Here is a 17787-nt window from a genome sequence, read left to right as displayed (position 1 = left end):
ACACAAGAGCAAACGCCTGCAACGGACATCAGCATGCAGACAACGCTGGAACGGGCCTGTGTTACGAGGAGCCGGGAGAAAAAAAAAGCCCTAGGTAAAAGCTTCCCTGGCAAGCGCGAACGTTCTCAACCTAGATAGGTCAAACGAAGTGAAGGACGGGGAGGTGTCTTCAGTCTGTTCCAGGATAGGGGGCACGTGATCGCCGAGACAAAACACGACAGTTCCGCGTGCCGACGGCGGCGATCCCGTCCGTGGCCTTCATTGCTCACCTCGTCTTCCTGTGTCATTGGTGTTACTCCCAATCAGATCCCTGAGGTATACGAGAGAGACACCGAAGTGACGAGTGTGGTTGGTGCGTGTTCCGTGGTGGTGTGGCTCAGCGGGTTCAGCACTTTCGGAACGTGCAGCAGCACCCCCTTCGACGTTGGAGTGGGCAGGGAGTCTCAGTCGATGGAGCTCGAAGGCATGATGAGATCCAAGTATTGTTTTTGCGCCAGCCATTGGCACAAAGTACCTTTTCCTGCGTCGGTGTGTTGTAGCCTGTATGCTGTACACCATCCATGCGCGCTGGAGTGAGAACCCCCACTGTTGATGAACGCTTTGTAACAACATCATTGACGGAGGAGGCCCTCTGAACTGATTCCCTTCCCCTCCTACGCCCACCTTCCAGGTAGGTACCCTCCCTACCCCTTTCCCTGTGTGGTTGCTCCTCCAGCGAATATTTGTGGCCTACCTAATTGGTAGGTAGTTCACAACTGCGCCGACACCACCTCGCCTCTCAGTCTGCTGCCTCACCCACACATACCACCCACACATACCACCCATACTGCGCCCGCGCTGACTTTACCTACACTCTCCACCTCTCTCAGTCTGGTTCAGTTCCAGACCCTTACACCTTGCCTCGCCTCAACTCAACTGCTTCATCTCTCGGGGCCGCGCACACCTCCATCGAGCCGCAGTATCCTCGTTTTGCAACACCAACGACCCAAAACCTGCCCCGACACTCGTACATCGCATTTCAATTTAAACCGACAACATGGCCAACGACGAATATGACGTGAGTCCATCACCTGCAATTGTCCCTTGGACCTCTGACCTGCCCCTCTCCCTCTCCAACTGTATCCCCCTCCTTGCGCTAACCTGACGACTTCCACAGTTCCTCTTTAAAGGTGCGCCGACGACAAGTGATCTTGCGATGAGGGATTACAGCGCTGCCTGGGCGCGAGCTGACTTTCCGTGTTATTTTAGTGGTGTTGATTGGAGACTCGGGCGTCGGAAAGTCCAACCTTCTCAGTCGATTCACCCGCAATGAGTTCAACCTCGACTCCAAGTCGACGATTGGTGTCGAGTTCGCCACTAGATCCATCCAAGTCGACTCTAAGACGATCAAGGCACAGATTTGGGATACCGCCGGCCAGGAGCGCTACCGCGCCATCACCTCGGCCTACTACAGAGGAGCTGTCGGTGCCCTCCTCGTCTACGACATCAGCAAGCACCAAACATACGAGAACGTCACCCGATGGCTGAAGGAACTGCGGGACCACGCCGATGCCAATATTGTCATCATGCTGGTCGGAAACAAGAGCGATTTGCGCCACCTGCGAGCGGTGCCTACAGAGGAGGCCAAGGCTTTCGCCAGTACGTTGCGGTGAAGAGGCAAGGGAAGCTCAGCGGACACTGAGTTGGCTAACCTGTGATTTAGGCGAGAACCACCTCTCATTCATCGAGACATCTGCCCTCGACGCCAGCAATGTCGAGCTCGCCTTCCAGAACATCCTAACCGGTGCGTTTCGCCTCCCACCTTCGCAAATCGCCGGCAAACCCTGCCACCCCTGACAATGTTATTGCGCTAACTTGACCTGTGCTCCAACAGAGATCTACCGAATCGTATCAAGCAAGGCCCTCGACTCGGGTGACGGACCTCAAGCCACAATCGGAGCCGGCCCCGGCATTTCGCTCACCAAGCCTGCGGACGACAGCGCAGAGAAGAGTGGCAAGTGCTGTTAAGCGATAAATCCCCTTCTGCGCACCTTTTTCACAGCCTTTTGGGACGGCTGCTGCGGTCGATATCATGGCGTCTCACATCTGCCTTTGGGATCTGTATGTCACCTGGTCATGGAGGGGCTGTTGAATCGAGGAACGACTAGGAATCCAATGAGTCTTTTTATGATTTCTGAGGGGACGGAGTACAGTCTCGGCCTTTCCTTTGTTCTCCTGTATACGGCTCAGCGCGGCATGTCTGGGCTTTGACGTTTCTGACGATCGCTCTGCCATGCTTACGTAGTTGAATGAATCCATCTTAATGCCTTGGGGGTCTCCTTGGCTGCTTTGCTGATGTGAGAAGTACTCAGCGAGGCGCGTAACAAGGGAGGGCTGAGCCTAGCATGTTGCTGCGATATCCTACGTCAGGACATACGCTGGCAATCACAATCGACACAGTCCTAAGTGGGACACGGACCGCATCATCGGTCGCCTTTGGCCTTGGATGCAACCTGTCCACCAGGGCCGGCTCTGACGTACCCTTTTTCTTGGTGCATCCAGACCTGTAGCCGTAACAGGCATTCCTCTGAGCAAAAGAATTATAAAACAAAATAAAATTTGACTTTCTTGCTCGGCTTCTTGTTCCAGCAGTGCCACCAGATGTACTGAGTATGATCTTCGCATTTGTAGCAACCTCGACATCCAATTTGAGGGGCCCTCCTTTGAAATTGTCTCCTGACCAGTTTGACACCGGGGCTGACTTATTGTACTCCAGTAATCCGAAATTGGGTGGGCTGCAAGCTTGCCTGTGGTCCACAAAGTTTCTTTCCCCCTTAGCCCGCGCTAGGAGCTCCTAGGTTTCTGTGGTGGGCACGGATTGTACCGGAAACAACCCCCTCAGAGCCGTTTCTGACATGGCCTGGGTCGTCCGGTAGGTACCTGCTCGGTTTAGAGGCCTTGATACGTACCTACAGCATGCCCCGCCAAACCAGGCCACACCGCCTCCCGATAAGCTCTTCTTATCGCATCGTTCTGCCGCCAGGCAAATAGGCAAGGAAAAAAAAAATCTCTGGCGCGCAGGTCGTCGGTAGGATGTCCAGTGGCTCCCCTGCGAACCTTCCTTCACATCTACAGCGTCAAACGGTTCCGACACTGATCAACAACCACGAACGACAACGCGATACCCTCGACCGAGTACGAATCGATCGTCGCGATGGCTTCCGTGTACAAATCGCTGTCGAAAAAGACCGACAAGGTCGAGGCGCCCGCCAATGGCGTACAGAAGAACCGTCAGAAGAGGCGAACTCTAATCCTCTCCAGTAGAGGTGTAACATACAGGTAAGGAATCAACAGCATCCTGTTTCTCGTTTTCTCCGTTGTTAGATTCCTATTGGGATCTCTGTTGACTTGACGAATGTAACCAGACACCGACACCTGATGAACGACCTCGCGACGCTGATGCCCCACGGAAAGCTTGACAGCAAGGTCAGTCTCACTCCGCGAGCTCTGATTTGACTGGAAGAGCTAGTAATGTTCTTATAGACATGCGATTCTAATCCGATTCATTAGTTCGACGAGAAGCACAACCTTTCCGCTCTGAACGAGCTTGCGGAAATGATGAACTGCAACGGGATCATGTACTTCGAGGCCAGAAAGGCCAAGGATCTTTACATGTGGATTTCAAATGTGAGTATTGCAAACGGCCGCCTTCTTGGGTTCAATAATTGACGGTTCCAAGTGCCCCAATGGACCCGCGATCAAATTCCACCTCCAGAACAGTAAGCATCGAAATCTCTTCGAGTTGACACAACATGGCTAACGGTCAAAAGTACATACGATGGGGGAGCTTAATTTCAATTTCCCTGGTAATTGTCTCAAGGGATCGCGCCCAATACTCTCTTTTGATGCTCCCTTTGACGACGAGAAGAACCCCCACCTTCAAGGTAAGACGCAATGCCTGGATCCATAGTTTCATTGAGTGAGCTAACTTGGCGGCAGTCATCAAGCAAGCATTCATTGCAAACCTGGGAGTGCCTCAAGGTGCGCGGAAAGCAAAGCCTTTTATCGACAGGGTGATTGGATTCTCCTATCTCGACGGAAAGGTATGTTCCAGATCTTCCATGTCTTCTGTGCACCTTTGCGCTTCTCCTGTATTTGTTGGAGGCAGTAAGCTGACCCTCTTGTTACAGGTTTGGATTCGCCAGTACCAGGTGCAGGAGGTGGAAGCCGATGAAAATTCCGATGAGACGACCACCAAAGTCCATGCCGGCAAGAAAACCGATGTTAAATTGCTGGAGATCGGCCCGAGGTTCACTGCCACCCCAATTCTGATCCAGGAAGGATCTTTCGGAGGACCTCTCCTTTGGAACAGTAAGGAGTTCGTCAGCCCGAACCAAATTCGTGCCGACATCAAACGCAAGAAGGCTACCCGCCATGTTTCGCGTGTGGAACAGCAGGTTGAGAGAATGGCAAAGAAGGGCGAATTGGGCATCAGGTCAAAGGGAGGACGGCCCGCAGCGAAGGACGAATTAGATACCAAGACTTTGTTTGCTTAAATAGGAAAACACCATCTCTGTTCAGTCAGAATGTTATCCGTAAGATGAGCCCAAATCACTTGGTGCCAAGCCTGAGAATGAAAATGCTCAGGAGCGTCAAGAAAGCAAAGCTCTTGAGATGAAGGCAGGTACCTTCTAGGGTACTGTGTACGTACCGGGTTTGCGATGGATAGTGGTTGGAGCTTCGTTGTGCAATGATTGGCCACTCAGGTTCAGGTATCCCTGGACACAACCACGAGTGATACTGTACCCCTGATGCCAGCCGTCCCGGGGAAGGAACCCGCTATCTAGGTAATTACCTGCATTTGTACTTCTCAGACCGACTCCAGCGCTTGAATTGTCTTAGGTCAGCAGTTGGGGGTGACGTGCATGTCTCTATGCGTCACTGTCGCGTCCATCCTTTCGTCCCGTCTCTTCGGGCCCTTGACATCAACACTCCTGCGACAACGCTCTAATTCTCAGCACCCGTCCGTCGAGCACGTGCGGGCCATTGGGACAATCGCCGGGTCATTCTGACGAACATTGCGTCTTTGGAGCAAACGATGCCGATCTGCAGTTTCGCCATTCTCGATAGCCCCAACGTCGGGGTTGTCAGAAAGTAAACCTCCCAACCGCATACCTCGCTGGTGACTTTGTTCATCTGTGAGGCTAGTAAGGGCTTTCTCGCCTTGGAAAGCATCAATCTCGCCCTCTTACCAAATCTTGATCTGGCATTATCGGCGGAAGCTTGGTCATCGGCGGTCCTCCACGACATCAACGCTAGACGATAAGCTCTCGTTTTTTGGTCTGTAGTTGCACAGTCTCGGTCTGTCCTCGCACCAGCAAGCAGAACAGCTCAAGCCAGAAAGACGAGGTATTCAAATCAAACGAGAGGATTCATCCCAAAACAATATGTTGCAAACCACCAGTGAGTTGTGCGATCCACCAACCGTCGAGATGGAGTTCTGAAACTGGGACAGAATCAATTGAATTCGTTATCGCTGCCAAGGGCTTTTGTCTGCATCTGTGACACGAGTTGTCCGAGTTCATTGCCGAGAAGCAAGCAAGACCAACTCGGAGGTTGACGCTTAATTGCTGCTCCAAACGTTCACCTCTATATCCCCTGATAGCCACACATCGATATTCGGCCTACAAATCGCAATACTAATATCACTCTACTAGTGCACCTTACTGCAACCTGCACATAGATATTTCAGACAGTCACTGCTGCTTTCACGATGTCTTCGAAATACTCGTCTCTCTTTGGGGCCTTGCACATGCAATCGGATTTGGCGAATGACGACTTGGGCAAGCTTGACGGCCTCGAAGGTTTGCCGCTCGAAATCATTTTTGACATTTACCACCAACTTGATGTTCAAAGCATTTTCTCTTTGGCCCAGGTCAACACCCTTTTTCATGGGCTTTTGAAGAGACACAAGGCAGCCATCCTTCTACCAGTCCTTCAACGAGAGTTCAGCCCCTTTCCCGAATTGCTTCAAGTCTTTACTGCATCAGATCACGACATTGTGAAGTACGGAGACACATTTCAGCCGCGAAGGGTCGTTTTCAGGCGTTTCCCAGGCGATATGGCAGGCGTTACATTGTCCCAAGGTGGTAGACAGCACAACCAGAGTGGGCCTCCTGAGCACAGAGCGCTTTCTAAACTCCTTGTTGGCGGAAAACCTGTAAGAATAAGCTCCTTACCTTCGCCGCGCTCAGTCACCCTCGTCGACAGAGACTTGGGCCGTCTGCTGAAGTACTGTCTGGTGGCACGACGATGGGAGGAGCTATTCCCGCAACTGCACTGGTTCACAACGCCCGAAGATTGCCGCCAACTTAGCGCAGCTGAAAAACATAAACTTCGCCGTGCCCTGTATCGTTGGTGGCTATACGCTTTTTACTTCCACGGCGAGCTCCCCCGGCCCCGGAGTGGTCAACCGGAACCTTTTGTCAATGACGTCCGGACCAGCCATATGAGACTATACCCAACATGCGAGTTAATGGAAATAAGGGATCTGTTCATGTCCATGAAAAATCTTGTTCGACACTACATTTATCCAAACTTGGAGCAGAATCTCGAACCGGTGAGTACCATGGCGAGAACGAACAACGACTGCCATACTGATGCTGCGCGCAGATCGATGCCAGCAGCCCGCTTGAAACGATGATCGAGACCAGCATCCGTGAGCGCATTGTGGACACATATGCCAAACTAGATCCTGGAGACCTCATGTTTTATTTCGAGAACCTATTCAACTATCCCCGGAAACGACTGGTGACGGATGTAAACCTCAAGCACCCCGCCTTCTCTCAGGATCAAGAATCCCTCGTGGCAGCGGTCCAGGCGGCGGCGGACGAGAGGCCTTGGCTGTATGACACCCCCGACTTGAGCACTACTGGGGGAATTGTAGACACTGGAGACGATAATGTCGATGAGCGTCTCAGTCGCGATGGCAATAACGATGGCTCGATCCCACCTCCAGGGGCTTTCCGGCGGCCAAGAGGGAATTGGGCTCCTCCGGGGGACGACGGTCGCGCTCTCACGGAGCGAAATCACCTCCATGGTTGACAAGGCTCTTGAGCCCTGGAGCTGGAGGGTGGGTTGAGTCTTGCTGGTCAATTAATCTATAGTATAGATCAAGCCTTAGTGACCATGGAATCCGATGGTTTCGTCATGGTTCGTCACTGTGCCTTCCTATTTTATTATATTTTTAAATTATTTTATTTTTGCGTGTACGAAGTCATTCTGTAAGCTACGATGGACAAGCGCAGTTCCCATATGCATGCATCGCGGGCATGCTTGTACGTTGCGATAGCCAATTGTAGGGCCTCATCAGCGGACATGCCATGTCCAGGAGATGACGATAAGTCGTTAAATGTGGTCTGGAAATGCTTAAACTTGGCTCATGGGAATAACTAATTAGTGGATTGTGAACTTGCTGTCTTACTACGTAGATAGTGCAAGGCTGCGGCGTACAGGGGTCTTGCTGTGGCGGGTGCACCCTGCAAGGCGGCGGCGGCTTGAGGCCAGCTCCCACCTTGTCAGTGGCCCAAGCCTCTCCGTCTTGTTCACTCACTCACACCCGGTCACTCACCTAATAATCGTCCTACACGACGGCTTCGTTCCATCAGCGCGGCGCATTGTCTTGGCGCATTCCAAGCTCATTCACCCGCAGCTCGCTTGTTGGCCTTATCCTTCACATCTGGTATTCGGCCCCGGACTTGAGAGCGCTTAGTTGTACCCGACTTGCGCCAGGAGGGGACGTACAGCTAGCCCAGGCCAGCCTGGCTCATCCTATCTCAAGATTGATCCCACCCCGAATAGCAGCAACTGTACTTCTGTCGCCAAGGTGAGTAGCTGACCTCTTTCTTTCATATAACTAGGTACGCAGACGGTCGCTCGATCGGCCTATTCTTCCAGGCCAAGTGGACTGGTAAGGAAGACGCAACCTGGAGGCGTCGTACGTGCCTTCTCACATTATTACTCTGATGTTCGTCAGAGCCAGTCAACAAGGAAGGGGCATGAAGGCCGGATCTATCAGATCCACACAAATATACAATTGTTGTTTATTTACTAGACCTGAAGGAGGTTCTCGAAGCTTTCTGGTAATCCAAGCTGTCGGGAAAGTTAGCTGTCTCATCTACCCTGCTACATATTTTGTGCTCGTCATTTCTGTCCTCTCTCAACTATACTGACAGCATATTAGGTTCCCAACCTCTTGGTGGATTTATCTATTCGAGTCGGACTCTCGTGCCTTGCACGAAAGGAGCTGGCAAACTACCTCTCTGAGGAAGTTCCCATCTGACCTGTCCTAGCTGGCTTTGCTGAGGCTTGGATCCATATTCTGCTTGAGTGCACACACACCCAGCCGTTGCGAGCTACGTTGTGCTTCCAAGCCACAGAATCGTCTCGTATCTGCCTCGATATTTCCATCTCCGCCAGACTATCTCCCAGATAGGCTGACCCAGGCCTTGGGAGGGGGTTGAGTCGAAGCCCGCCCGCGCACTATGGAAGGCGGCGACCAAGATGTTATCATGGGAGGAGATGGTAGGCCTTCAAACCACACGACTACGCCCAATGGAGTAATTGCGCCTGGCGAAAGCGACCCTAAGAATGAGAACTCAACGTCTCCCGACGACGAAGATGAGGACGATTTTGACGAATACGACGATGATTCAGATCAGCAGGTTGTGAATCAGCTGCGTAGACGAGGTCTTCTGCCGACAGCATGCTGCTACGATGACCGCATGAAGCTCCATGTCAACGCCGACTTTGGCACAACACCACACCACCCAGAGGATCCTCGTCGGATAGAGGAGATCTACAAAGCCTTTAAGAGGGCCGGCCTGGTCTATACTGGGCCAGAGAGCAAGGTGGCCGACGTGATGCGAGATACTCCGACCAAGTACATGTGGAGAATCGGAACTCGTGAAGCGACAAAGGAAGAGATTCTCACCACTCACACTCCACTGCACTACAACTGGGTTGAGGGTCTTTCGAAAATGGACTACGCTGAGTTGCGGGAAACGAGCCGGCAATATGATCAAGGCCGTGCCTCGCTTTACGTTGGCAGTCTCACTTTCACAGCAGCCCTCTTATCATGCGGCGGCGCCATTGACACCTGTAAGCATGTCGTGGAAGGCAATGTCAAGAATGCTTTTGCCGTCATCAGACCGCCCGGCCATCACGCAGAGTATGATCAGCCCCTCGGATTTTGCTTCTTCAACAACGTGCCTGTCGCCGTTAAGATCTGCCAGCAAGAGTACCCGAAAGACTGTCGAAAGGTCCTCATATTAGACTGGGATGTCCATCACGGCAACGGCATCCAAAACATATTTTACGATGATCCGAATGTTCTTTACATCTCCCTCCACGTCTACCAGAACGGAATCTTCTATCCTGGCAAGCCTGACAATCAAGAAATACCAGATGGAGGCATAGAGCATTGCGGTACAGGACCTGGCCTGGGAAAGAATGTCAACATTGGATGGCACGACCAAGGTATGGGAGATGGCGAGTACATGGCTGCTTTCCAAAAAATTATCATGCCCATCGCGAACGAGTTCAGCCCCGACTTGGTGGTCATATCTGCTGGGTTCGACGCCGCCGCTGGAGATGAGCTTGGCGGCTGCTTTGTGACAGCGACATGCTATGCGCACATGACTCATATGCTCATGTCTTTGGCGGATGGCAAGGTTGCTGTGTGCTTGGAGGGCGGATACAACTTGCAGGCTATCTCGACATCGGCTGTGGCCGTTGCCCGGACCTTGATGGGTGAGCCGCCACCAAAGATGGATATTCCTATGCTCAACAAGGATGCGGCCAGAGTTCTTGCCAAGGTCCAGAGCTACCAAGCGCCGTACTGGGAATGCATGAGACCTGGTATTGTCCCAGTACCGGATATCCAAGATCTCAATACGACCAGACTCAATGACCATATCAGACTCGGCCAACGGCAGGATCTCGCCCAACGTCACCAGATGATTCCACTCTTCATCCAGAGGGACCTCCTTTTCAAATCATACGAAAATCAGGTCCTCGTAACCCCCGACATTCCAACGGCGCGTCGCATTCTCGTCATCATCCACGATCCGCCAGAGTTGCTTGCACAACCAGATGTGATTGACCGCCACATTGAACCTCACAATGCATGGGTTGTCGATAGTACGGCACAATATATTGACTGGGCTGTTGACCAAGGCATCGCAGTAATGGACGTCAACGTACCCAGCAAAGTATCAAGGGATGAAGACATGGACCCGTACAGCCCTAGAACGGCAGACAAGGATCTGCTCAACGAGCTTCAAGAGCTGGCGAACTATCTTTGGGACAATTACCTCCAGCTCTATGAGGAGGCCGACGATATACTACTCGTCGGCGTGGGTCGGTCGTACAGTGGAGTCAGAGCGCTTTTGACGGGCCGAGGTATGTTTTGTTGACGACGACGAACGGGCCTCCTGCTTACTTTTCTTCTTTCTCTGAACAGACTGCAAAGCGCGTATTGCCGGAGTTGCATGCTTCGTCGAAGGCATGCTGCGACCAGTCAAATCCGACGTCGACAACGAACTCGCAACATGGTACAAAGGGCATTCTCAGATCTACGTATCACATGACCATCCGTGCTGGAACAGTGAAGACACACTGCGTAGGGTCACCAAACGGCGATTTGGAACAGTCATTCGCAGCGATGTCAACGGTGTTCAGAAGATGATGCAGACACATGCTGGGGAGATCCAAAAATGGATGCTGGATATGCTGGCAGCTCGCCAGAACGGTGATACCACAGAAGATGACAAGATGACTTGAGCAAGAGGAATAAGATGAATCGGCACTGGATGATCGATCCACGAAAGACAACCCACACGGACTTGAGACGTGCGAGAGAGGATATGTGATGTGCAGTACATCTACATAGGAATATCAGAGCATCGTGTAGGGGGGAGGCTAGGACCAGAGGATAGGCTGAAGGGACAGTACGTTTGCCAGGAGTTCATGAGCGCAGGGCAGTCGCCACCACCTAGACCCCTAAGAGAACTGCTTTTACATCTGACCGCGCAGTGCGATTATATTGACTTCTCTGGTGTTCATATTCTTCCCCTGCGAGACAGGTGATGATCCTCTATGTCTGGCTAGCCGTCAAGGGTGTGATTCTGTCTGGAGATGCCAACAATGGTTCTTCGGATCCACACAATAACCCGCCTTGCTAGCTCAATCGGTAGAGCGTGAGACTCTTAATCTCAAGGTTGCGGGTTCGACCCCCGCGTGAGGCTCAAATCCTCACCACGATAGGCACAGCCATCCCAACGGGTTACTTTTTTCTCTCATTGGTTCCAGGACTTTGTTTTTGTAGTTTTTTATTGGATTTTGTTTCTTCCTACTTGTGAGATCCTACTCACGTTGACTCTTTTACTTATAGTATAAATCCCGCCGGTTTCTGACCCACTTGTACACGGATAGAAAACTTTTTGGTTGCCTCCGTCAGTTCTTTGACGATTGTTCGTCGCGGAGATGCCCCTAGCCTTTCGTTTGTTGTTCCAGCTCTGATTGGCCTCTGTGTGAAAGATGTGCTGTGAGTGCCTAAGCAGCGTCGTTAAAGTACAGCCTCTCATTGGCCATGACTTTACTGGCCCCTTCCTTATCTTATCCGGGAAGGAAGATGTGCAGCGCCGCGTTGTTCTACCGTTTGCAAGCGACCTTGCTCCATCCATCCAAGTACCGTTTTAGCGACGGCGCAATACCTCAACAGGTACCTTACTTACCCTCTTCAACACTTACGACTCGCGCGCGTTGTCATCATCACGGAAGTCTGCAGTCCGTTTCTCGCCCCGGAATCACCAAATCCGTTTGGTTTGACGATAACCATCATGGATCGCGACCGTAGAAGCAGGTAAGTGACACATGACTTTGATCTCTTCCTCTCCCGTCTGCCCCGCTCAAGACTAGCCTTCCCTATCGATGGATACCCTCCGTCATTGCCTGCACCACGAAGTATTGTGGGAAGCAGTTATTCGGCTATGCGCTGGGTTCTTTTGACAGCTATTCGACTGCGATCGCTGTGGTATACCTGCTATGGTTGATACTTGTTGGCACAACTGCCCCTACAGTGAACGCGAAGCGCAGCTCGATAGCAACGAGCTACATTGCTCCAGCTTGGCCTACTGAACACTAAATTGTCATGGACTCTCTCGGCTCGTATCAAGGCCGGAAAGAGGAAGCAACTAACGAGGCTCAATAGATACGAGGACGGCGAGGTCACTAGGTATGGCGCCGGCGAATCTTGGAGACCCTTTCCGCGCGGCGGCGGCGGAGACCGCTCCCCACGACGAGTCCGAAGTCCTCTGAGAGATCGCGAACGAGACCGTGACCGCGACCGCGACCGTGACCGTGATCGCGACCGCGACCGTGATAGAGATAGAGAAAGACTACGATCCCGCGACCGGGACAGAGAGCGAGACCGAGACCCAAGAGACAGAGATCGGCCGCGCTCTCGTGACCGCGACAGGGAGCGCGCCCGGACGCCGCCCTTGACATCGGACAGTTATGTCCCCGGACGATCTCCCGCGCGTCGCAGGTCCCGCAGCACTGAGCGGTACCGACGTGATCGGTCGCGGGATAGAGACCCGCGCCCTCAGAGCGATACTTGGCGCAGACGGGATAGAACCCGAAGCCCACCCGTGAGACGCCCCTCGCCGAGACGTAGCCCTTCGAGACGACGCAGTCCCATCGGTAGATCTCCCGCTATCCGGGACGAGAGGAGCGACCGTGCTAGATCGCCGCCGCGCCGTGACAACAGAGATCGGGATCGTGAGAGGGAGAGAGACAGGGACCTTGATCGGCGGGACGACAGGTACCGTTCGTTGCCCCCCTTTGCACACACTCCAGTCTCATTAGCTGCTAGAAGACGGTCGCGTTCGCCTTACGGCCGCGACAGGGGTCCTCGGGACAGGACTCCTCCACCCAGGAGGTCGCCTGCGCCGGCACCCCGAAGCGGCTATCGTCCGCGGTCTCGTAGCACGAGCCGCCGCGGTGGCGAGCGATATCTAGGGTCTTCCTACAGACGGGCGTCGCCGCCCCGAGATTCTGGCATCTCGTCAGCGATCACGTCTCGATCAGCTTCAGGCAAGTCGTCACCGCATCCTCCTCCTTCAATCCGAGCACGATCGCGGCCGCAATCGAGGGAGCGTGGGGAGCGCGTCGAACGGGAGCGGGAGCAGCCGCAGCAGCCACGAGAGCGAGAGCGAGAGCGGGAACCCACACCCCTCCAGACCGGCGGTGCTTCTGCTGCATCATCGTCCTCGACGACGACGACGACGACGACTACGATTCGCGAAGCACCCAAGCCTGCTGCCGCCGCCGCCGCTGCCGTTGCCGCTGCCGCCCCCCAAGAACCGGCCCCACCGGTAGCAAAGACACCACCTCGAGGCCCCGCCGCTTTACGTGCTCCGACCGGCCCTGCCGCAACCCGAAACTTCTCTGCGCCCGCCGGCTCACCAGCTGTCCAGCCACCTAGACACCCGCAGACCCCAAGCGTGCCACCCCCACGCGCAGACGCCACGAGCCCCACGATCCCTCCCGCTGGTCCTCGAGGCTATGTAGCTCCGGCTAGGGGTGGCGGATACAGCACCCGTGGCGGACGAGGCTCGTGGTCGGGCCCGTCGCCTCGCCAGGCCCCTGTTCCTACAACATCTCCTTCAGCCATTGGTAACGGACCATCAGCCATCCCAACCGGACCACGCGCCAACCCGTCAAACAACACCCCGTCAAACACCTCCACTGCACCCAAGCCTTTCAACCCTCCCACTGGCCCTTCATCGCAGCACGGCGCTGGTGGTGCCCGACCTACGCTTGCTCAGAGTATGCTTGCCACTCTGCCCCCTATCATCCCAGGAGGCAAGATCGACCCATCCCTGCTTCCAACAACCATGGGCATCACAAGAGAGATTGAACCGCATTACAAGAAGCTCAAGGCGGAGGAGGAGAAGGCGCGCGCGGATCTGGACGCCAAGCAGGATAAGCTGCGGCAAAGTCTCCAGATGTGGGACAAACTCGAGATGGAGTCCAAGGCGTGGAAGACGCGGGTGGACCTCAGCGAGCAGAGCCTCAAGAGCTTGGCTGGCGAGGGTCTCGGGGGAGCTGCCTTTTAGGAGGGTTCTGGGTGACGAACGAGCAAATGCATTGGGGGAACTATCATTTTCACTTTCTTTTTTTGCCTTGGAAGCCAATGATCCGATGGAGACGGACCGTCGCCATGACCGGCGGCAATGATGATGTACCACTACCACCGCCACCACTGCTACTGTCTGCGTTGTTTTACATGTACGAATACACTTTGTTGGAACTCTCTGTAGGTTTAGAGCTCGAGGATACCCTCCCGTCGAAAGGTTGTAATAGACTCAGACTTGGGACATGCTCCGGTACGCCGTCAGTAAGCAAGGTTATGCGCGTTGCGGCCTTTTGAAATGAGCGCTTAGCGGGTGCATTGTACAGAATTACAAGTCTTCGTTTGCATTGTCACAGGGGAGCACGCGCCGGCGATGGAGCCGAGCGACGATGAGACGTCGGTTCAAGCACGGCTTGTCTGGTGAAGACGTTGCCAAGGCACGGGTGGTGTAAGCATGGGACGGCATCTTTTCTTCCACGCTCACTTGACATGCACGTGTACATCACTGAGCCCGGGGGCATTCCAATAAGACATTGGGGAGATTATCACTCCCAGTGGCAGTGGTTTTCTATTCCACAACTCGGGCTGCTTCCTGATCCTCGACATCAGGACGGGAAGACGCCATACTAATAACGGTCGTCGAATCTCAAAAGACGGCTTCGGATGTGCCCCGGACTTACCATCCGGAGCCTCTGTCAACCCATGTTCATAACCAGTCTTCCGCCGTTCCGTCTGTGACCGACTGACCGACCGACGGACCAGGCGAGTCCCTCTCAGCCTTTTCCCTATACGCCGGTTTAAACCGTTGTTCATGCTGTCGTAGTCCATGATAATGAGCCAAAGCGCGCGCACGCGCGCGTGTAAAAGTCAGTAAAGTCGTATGATGTTACATGTGTGCACAAAGATTTGCGCAGCCAGAAAGTGTTTTCTCAGCTGTCTCAAACGCCAAGACAATAGATTGCCAAGCAGTAGTCTCTTTCAACTTGGGAGGGGAAAAGACAGCTAGTCCTACTCGAAGTCCATGTCGCCATCCCAATCGCCATCTGACTCGAAGTCTTTCTCGTCGTTGAGGAAGTCATCCATGCTGTATTGATGCTCCCTTGGCTTCTGGTTATCAATGTTGATGTCGATTACAGTGCACATGCCCTGAATGAAGGTCCCGTGGGATACTGGAGCATCTATAGCTGCACCTTCTCTGTTTTGCTCGCCATCGTCTTCGTTCGAGTCTCTGGCGCCGTCCATGTCGACGTCGCCGTCCGAATCGAACTCATCACTGTCTGGCTCAAGGTATGACTGGGGCCTCCGGCGTTGACCACGAAGGCCCCTCGATGTACTGCTAGCACGGGAAGAAGTGCCTGATGCATGCGATACAATACGATTGCTTCGCCGAGAGGGTTCTGCGACCGGTTTCTTGAGCCTCCGCTTCGTGACTGTCAGGGAAGAGGGCGTCTCAGCAGGAGGCGGCTTGCGCAAGGTAGAGAGCGGCTTCGGGTCGGGACTCTGCCGGAGAAAGATCTTTTCAAACTTTTCCTGCCAGGATCGGCGGAACTCGCTACGCGACCGCCAAGAGATGTCCAGCATCGCCTTGATTGACACATGTCTGAGCATCGGTAGATCGCGGGCGCTGTCAATGAAAGATTGAAGAAAGGCTTCGGCAGCGTCCGAGCTCCAGTGACGGAGGTTCTCCATGTGAACAAGCTGCAAAGATGACGGCCAGCTAGGCACTTGCTCCGGGAACAATAATGTGTCGTAGGAGGGCAGAGTGTCGTCGATTGCCTCCAGCAGACTAAAGTACTGGAGGTTCATCCGCAATTCCCTAAGATGTGGGCAGGCAGAACCGAGCACTGTGAGGAAGCCTAGATTCAGCGAGCGGTTGTGGTGCAGAACAAGCGATTCCAAGTGATGTCCCTTCGTAACCAAGAATAAGCTCAAGTCGTCGGCGATGACTTCGGCGCAATTGATAAGCTCCAAGCGCTTCAACTTTGCCGGGAGAAGAGTGAACAAAGACGGCCCGACTATGGTTGAAGATTCAAAGACCAAGTCCTCAAGGTTCTCCAACGTCGAGATGGAGTCTGCAAGCAGAGCCACGTACCTTTCATCTTCAGCCTGCAGGTCAGGGTTGAAACCTGGGTCCTTGTCTCGTCGAATTGATGGCATCTGGTAGTTGACATACTTCACCTTGCGTAGAGAGGCGAAGCTCGGCATTTGGTGAACCTCCTTGACTCTCAAAAGGCTGGCCTCCCAGTCCTTGGCCATAAGCCTGGAGCTCCACTGCCAACTTCGAAGCCGTGTTATAGCGGTTTTGTCTCCCGCCTCCGCATTTGCATTTGGTGACACCCCAGAAGCTAGGAAGAGTTCCGGTGGGTACGTCCACTTGATGGATTCTTTTAGCAGTCGATATGGAGCTTGGTCATATCCATGGACAAGCAGTACTTCTGTAAGCCGGGGCAGGTTCTGCATCATCCTCAGCGGAGAGGTGAGGCCCTGCAATGCGACAAGCCGCACATCGATATGGAGTGCCTCGATCTTTGCACGATAATTGATGGCCGTCAAGGATGGTGACTTCTCGAGCAACTCTACTAGGCCATACGCTTTGATCTCATCCCGAATAGGTGGACACTTGTAGAGCACCGTCAAAGCTGGGTCTGTGAATTGTCGGCACGTTCGAGCGGTCCGGAGAAGCCAGTTGGTATCAAGGGTATCTTGCTCGTCGTCAGAGGTCGCAGCATATTGGAAGATCTGCACCCATATCGAGTGCTCAATCTGCGGATCCAGCCAATTGGGAATGACGGAATTTGTCAAGGCGGGGTCGGGATCCGTGTTATCAAGCGGCGGTCGCCTATGACCCGGCTTCATCCGAGAGGTCTTTGGTGCTGCCTTTGCGCTGGTCAAGTCGTGATCAGACCCGTCTTCGTCCTGCTCATCGGAGGAGTCGCGATCAAGCGGCGAACACTTGGCTTTTAGCCGATGCGCCTCTCCTACCACGGATTCCTGTGTGTCCTGGGTTAAGGCAGCTGGTTTGTGCTTGATGCTGGTAACTTTCCCGCCACTACCGTTGTCGGTGCTTGTGCGAGTCGGTCCAGGTGCGCCAGCAGTTGCTGTCCTGGGGCTTCGACGCGTCGTCTTTCTTGAGGTTCGGGTGAAGGCATCGGTGTCTTCGGCGTCTTGTTCGACCGACAACTCATCGTCAGAAGTATCCATACCAACGTACGATAGTCTCTGTGTTCGAGCGGAGGATCGGGTCTTGCCGGAGGAGTCCGAAGTGGGTTTGGCAGTATTGGATCGGGCTCGAGGTTTCGTCACGCGCATCTGGTCGGTAGCAGAAGAGGGTATTTCGGGATTGCGAGTCGGGTTGCGGCGAGGCGCCGAAGCCGCGCCAGCTCGGGCAGCAGCTTGTCGTTTTGGGGACATGGTGCAATGGTGAGCAAGAATACGGAGGCCTGAATCACACGGGTCCTTGTGTGAGCAACATCTTAGGCCGTGAAAGTTATGATGCAAAGCCTACCTGCTTGTCAGATTCGCGAAACAACTGTGGCTTAGTGGAGGCAAATAGTCAAGGGTAAGGCGACGACGGCGATTGCAAGACGTAGCGCATGTCGCTTCAGACTGTC

General features: G+C 53.8%; 6 protein-coding genes and 1 non-coding gene across 7 annotated transcripts; 6 read left to right on the top strand and 1 right to left on the bottom strand.

The window, feature by feature from the left end:
* Nucleotides 1-1036: 1036 nt before the first annotated feature.
* On the top strand, nucleotides 1037-2007 carry GLRG_08076 (Ras family protein; the record flags this gene model as incomplete). The annotated part of the gene is made up of 5 exons (XM_008098761.1): nucleotides 1037-1057; nucleotides 1157-1169; nucleotides 1249-1638; nucleotides 1703-1783; nucleotides 1874-2007. The coding sequence occupies 5 exons, from the start codon at nucleotides 1037-1039 to the stop codon at nucleotides 2005-2007; spliced, it is 639 nt and encodes a 212-aa protein (XP_008096952.1).
* Nucleotides 2008-3193: 1186 nt separating this feature from the next.
* Nucleotides 3194-4535, top strand: GLRG_08075 (brix domain-containing protein; the record flags this gene model as incomplete). The annotated part of the gene is made up of 7 exons (XM_008098760.1): nucleotides 3194-3318; nucleotides 3405-3465; nucleotides 3550-3666; nucleotides 3719-3758; nucleotides 3810-3923; nucleotides 3979-4082; nucleotides 4170-4535. The coding sequence occupies 7 exons, from the start codon at nucleotides 3194-3196 to the stop codon at nucleotides 4533-4535; spliced, it is 927 nt and encodes a 308-aa protein (XP_008096951.1).
* Nucleotides 4536-5752: 1217 nt separating this feature from the next.
* On the top strand, nucleotides 5753-7083 carry GLRG_08074 (F-box domain-containing protein; the record flags this gene model as incomplete). Its single annotated transcript, XM_008098759.1, has 2 exons — nucleotides 5753-6598; nucleotides 6652-7083. 2 exons carry the CDS (start codon nucleotides 5753-5755, stop codon nucleotides 7081-7083), a joined length of 1278 nt encoding a protein of 425 aa, XP_008096950.1.
* Nucleotides 7084-8522: 1439 nt separating this feature from the next.
* On the top strand, nucleotides 8523-10821 carry GLRG_08073 (histone deacetylase domain-containing protein; the record flags this gene model as incomplete). The annotated part of the gene is made up of 2 exons (XM_008098758.1): nucleotides 8523-10440; nucleotides 10502-10821. 2 exons carry the CDS (start codon nucleotides 8523-8525, stop codon nucleotides 10819-10821), a joined length of 2238 nt encoding a protein of 745 aa, XP_008096949.1.
* Nucleotides 10822-11212: 391 nt separating this feature from the next.
* Nucleotides 11213-11285, top strand: GLRG_13205. The gene has a single exon. It is a non-coding gene; the product is annotated as a tRNA-Lys (tRNA).
* Nucleotides 11286-11879: 594 nt separating this feature from the next.
* On the top strand, nucleotides 11880-14159 carry GLRG_08072 (uncharacterized protein; the record flags this gene model as incomplete). Its single annotated transcript, XM_008098757.1, has 2 exons — nucleotides 11880-11902; nucleotides 12251-14159. The coding sequence occupies 2 exons, from the start codon at nucleotides 11880-11882 to the stop codon at nucleotides 14157-14159; spliced, it is 1932 nt and encodes a 643-aa protein (XP_008096948.1).
* Nucleotides 14160-15184: 1025 nt separating this feature from the next.
* GLRG_08071 (uncharacterized protein) lies at nucleotides 15185-17587 on the bottom strand (the record flags this gene model as incomplete). Its single annotated transcript, XM_008098756.1, has 1 exon — nucleotides 15185-17587. One exon carries the CDS (start codon nucleotides 17585-17587, stop codon nucleotides 15185-15187), a length of 2403 nt encoding a protein of 800 aa, XP_008096947.1.
* Between the last annotated feature and the right edge of the window lie 200 nt (nucleotides 17588-17787).

This window comes from Colletotrichum graminicola (genome assembly GCF_000149035.1).
Source record: "Colletotrichum graminicola M1.001 genomic scaffold supercont1.36, whole genome shotgun sequence".
NCBI classification, from domain to species: domain Eukaryota; kingdom Fungi; phylum Ascomycota; class Sordariomycetes; order Glomerellales; family Glomerellaceae; genus Colletotrichum; species Colletotrichum graminicola.
Note: the sequence above shows the minus strand (reverse complement) of the source record. Positions and strands in the feature narration are given on the sequence as shown.